Source organism: Populus nigra, chromosome 10 (assembly GCF_951802175.1).
Source record: "Populus nigra chromosome 10, ddPopNigr1.1, whole genome shotgun sequence".
Classification (NCBI taxonomy): Eukaryota; Viridiplantae; Streptophyta; class Magnoliopsida; order Malpighiales; family Salicaceae; genus Populus; species Populus nigra.
Genome location: NC_084861.1, coordinates 7,333,719 through 7,337,527, shown reverse-complemented (window position 1 = coordinate 7,337,527; position 3,809 = coordinate 7,333,719). Strand labels below are relative to the sequence as shown.

At 40.1% G+C, this 3,809-nt stretch overlaps 1 protein-coding gene and 1 long non-coding RNA gene across 2 annotated transcripts; one reads left to right on the top strand and one right to left on the bottom strand.

Moving 5' to 3' along the window:
• The first annotated feature begins 212 nt into the window (after positions 1–212).
• LOC133705105 (PHD finger protein At2g01810) lies at positions 213–2,710 on the top strand. Its single transcript, XM_062130198.1, has 3 exons — positions 213–578; positions 748–991; positions 1,083–2,710. Exons 1-3 carry the CDS (start codon positions 254–256, stop codon positions 2,503–2,505), a joined length of 1,992 nt encoding a protein of 663 aa, XP_061986182.1. The 5' UTR covers positions 213–253; the 3' UTR covers positions 2,506–2,710.
• Positions 2,711–2,755: 45 nt separating this feature from the next.
• On the bottom strand, positions 2,756–3,514 carry LOC133705106 (uncharacterized). The gene is made up of 3 exons (XR_009844194.1): positions 3,135–3,514; positions 2,980–3,054; positions 2,756–2,894 (listed from the first exon to the last, which is right to left on the bottom strand). It is a non-coding gene; the product is annotated as an uncharacterized LOC133705106 (long non-coding RNA).
• Positions 3,515–3,809: the final 295 nt, after the last annotated feature.

Here is a 3,809-nt window from a genome sequence, read left to right as displayed (position 1 = left end):
TTTACAAAAACAAAACACTAAAAAAACCATAACAAGAAAGAGAAACAAAAGGTCGGTCAGTCACTGCACCTCACCCTCATTATGACCAAAACACCACTTCGTAACCAACAAACTCTCCCTCGTCACAAAGGGCTATCACAGTCAAATCACCATTCAACAATCAAAACCGCCTCTCCTCCAGGAACCCACCCAAAATCCATTTTCCTCAAACACAAAACACAACCTCTCCCTCTCTCCCTCCCAAACAAAGCAAATGGCCATCACAACGACCATATTTGAAGCTCGCAGCAAGAAACGAAAAGGAAGCCCTCTTATTTCCACTTTCAACAACTCTAGTAGTCCTCCTCGTCCACCACCACCACCACCCATGCCCCTTCATTCCGGTCCTTTCAGAGATAACATTAGAGAATTCCTCAAACATTGCGCTGAGATTGAAGACTATACTGTTTGTCACAATCCCGTTTGGTGTGCTTTGCTCTTGAGTGACCCCACCGGCGTCGTTTTCCCTCTCTACGTTCTTGAAGAGAACATTCACTCTTCTCACCCTCGCCCACTTTGTGATCGCTGCAGATGCATTGGTATATAGTAAACTGCTTCTTCCTCTTTTAATATTCTAAATTTGGGTTTTGAATTAAGTTCTTTAGTTCTTGTCTGATATGTTTCTTCTTAAAAAAAAATGGAGTACTATCATGTGGTCTGATTAATTAAATAATTTTCTACATTTGTTTTTGGTTTTTATTTTTGAAGGTTGGAGTCACCATTTTGTGTCAAAAAGAAGGTATCATCTGATAATTCCAAAGGACGATCAATGGAACAAACCTCTAAACAAAGAATCTCTTGAGAAAAATAATCATCTCTTGCATGGTCTCATTCACTGCAATGGCTTTGGTCATCTCCTATGCATCAATGGAATTGAAGCCAACTCTAAATTCCTCCATGGGAAAGAACTCATGGATCTCTGGGATCATCTCTGCTCAATTCTCCAAACCCGGTATCTAATCTAACATAACATTTGCGAATTCTATTTTATTTGCATTATATTTTCTTTTTTTCCCTTTTCATTTTTTTTTGTTCTTGTTCAGTGAAATTTCAGTGGAAGACCTGTCAAAGAAATCCGGAAGCATGCACCTTAGGTTGCTTCATGGAGTTGCTTATGGGCGTACATGGTTTGGGAAATGGGGTTACAATTTCAGCCGTGGAAGCTTTGGGGTTACACAGCAGAAATATGAGAGAGCTATTCAAATCCTCAGCTCACTAGACGTCAGTAAGATTATTCATGACTTCATCAACAAAAGGCAAGGAGAATTGGTTAAAAGAATCATTAATATTTATAGGGATGCTAGTGAGACACGGTTGGTTACCATTAGTGATTTGTTTCAATTCATGCTTGCTCTGAACTCCACTCCCCTAATCCGAAGGAAAATAGCCTTGACATTGGCTGCTATTCCATCAAAATCATCAACACACTCAGCCCAACAACCAGAAACTTGTTTATTTAAGGATCCAAACCACCATAGTTCCTTTTCTTTTATTGCTAAATTCGATGAGAGTAGATGGCCTGCGAGAAGATTGGATGATGTAGTCAGAGTGGTACTTACTACTTTGGAAGCTAATGGATCCAAAATGGATCGGCAAACCTTGCGTGATGCTGTTAGACAACACATTGGTGACACTGGTTTGATTGACTTTGTTATAAAAAACATCGATAAGGTTGCGGTGGAAAATCGATTCATTCATCGTGTTGTCAACCCAGTTACCAGAAAGTTAGTAATCTCACTTCAAGATGTTGTTCATGAAGGGAAAAGTGAAAAGAAAATGGAGTCCCACGCTGATATTCCAGCTCTAGAACCAGGATTAGATGTTAACAAGGATTTGCATTTTTTGTACAATTATGTTTTATTGGGCTACCCCGATTCTCATTCAGTTACCCTAGCAATCAGAGCAATCTTGGATAGCAAGCATTTTGCCAAACAGTGGCAATTTAAGGGCAATAATGATCATGAGGATTCATTTCTAGGGCTTGTTCTCCGGCTTAGGCCAAGTTACAATGAATTGGTGAAAGAGTTGACACGGCCATTGCCACCAGGTGAACTTCTGGTGGTCCCACAGTATGCTACTGTTGATGAGCTCAAATTGATGGTGCAGTGTGCCTTAAGAGATACATATTATGTAATGGACAAGTTTGCTGTGAAGGATATACAGATAGGTAAAATAGAGGAAAAGGAGTACCAGGATGGGGTAATGTGCGAAGTGGAGCAAGGTGTGCAGGTTTGGGTTAGGGGGTGTGGGCTAGACTTGGATACAAAACTGAGGTATCAAGGTGGTGCTGATGATTGGACAGTGGATTGTGGGTGTGGGGCTAAAGATGATGATGGGGAGAGGATGGTGGCCTGTGATGTTTGCCATGTGTGGCAACATACAAGGTGCAACAGCATTAAGGATAATGAAGCTGCCCCTCGTATGTTTGTATGTTGTAGGTGCAAAAATGATAGGAAGAAGTATTGACTTGGTTTTCCATTTCCAGTTTTGATGAGTAGTTGTGAGATTAAAACTGTAAAGGAATGGGAGAACAGGCTGACACTTGATAGTATAGCTCAGTGTTTTTATTTTCTTATTTTATTTTTTGTCGTGAAAAAATGATAAAGAGAGAAGCTGTGCATCTGAATAAGGCAATGCTTCCGGTATAAATTCCTCTTGGATTTTGTGTAAATATTAACTCTTGGCACTGATGATAAGAAACGTTTGTCATAAGCATTTTCAACTCACCAATTTATCTTCTCTTGTTCTTCTTTGTTGTTGTTGTTGTTGTTGTTGTTGTTGTTATAAAGAGAGTCAAATTCGAGAGCTTCGGAGATGGGAGATATCAGTGCCTTGGTGCGACTGAGCGAGGCACACTGCCATCAGTGATTATTGATGTCAAGTTATCAGTAAGAAGTTACCGGGTCAGATGACAACAAAACAAAAGAGAGAGATGATTACCCGCCCGGTCTCGGATCTCGGGTCAAGTCCACGTAGAGCTCAATGGATCAAAACGACCATCCAACATTTTCTTCTCTGTATATATATTAGAACAACAAATATAAGAGAGATTCTTGAAAAAAATAAAGATTAGGAGTGTCAATGGATGCACAAACCCAGAGATAAATCAATGCCCAGCTCCTTAGAAAGACCATTTTAGCTCCTTTCTCCCTTGAAGCCAAATTTATCTCTCTCGAGCGCGCGCACAGACGGGGAGATGCTATTATTTGGTCAGTTGGACGAGAAGCTAAGACTAAAGAGTATTTACATATCCTTCCCTCCGATTCCAATGAGCAGCGCCGTCAAGCCCTTTCATCTGGTTACAGCTGCTACAAAGAGTGCACGGTGTCGTGGCAGACGCGAGCAAGAAAGATTTCGTTTTTAAAAATTCTACTTGGTGAGTAGAAAGAATTCCTTCAAGATCCTGATGATCACCAACGCCATATGGGTTAGCAGAATCGGATTTACTTGGCATACGCAGTAAGTGAGAAGTTTTTCTTTATTAATCTTAGTAATTAGGATTTAATTAACATTGTGAGATTAACATGGTCGTTAGGAGCATCCAGCAATGGGCTCGATGACAAAAGCTAACGGGTTGAAGCCTGTGAATCCCGACAATTGGTTCACCAGCTGAAAGTAAAGTGAAAGCCTTTGGTTTGGTATGATGATACTATACCGTTCGTACATTGGTATGAGATATAGATACATCGTACACAGGGGCGGAGCAAGAAGAAAAAAGTAATGGGAGCCAAATTAAAAAAAATATATTTAAAAAGAATAAAATTTTAATT

Excerpts from the sequence above, each read along its gene's own strand:
- LOC133705105 (XM_062130198.1), top strand. The coding sequence starts at position 254 with ATGGCCATCACAACGACCATATTTGAAGCTCGCAGCAAGAAACGAAAA. Across the intron at positions 579-747 it reads TGATCGCTGCAGATGCATTG|GTTGGAGTCACCATTTTGTG; the intron begins GTATATAGTAAA and ends TTATTTTTGAAG. Across the intron at positions 992-1,082 it reads TGCTCAATTCTCCAAACCCG|TGAAATTTCAGTGGAAGACC; the intron begins GTATCTAATCTA and ends GTTCTTGTTCAG.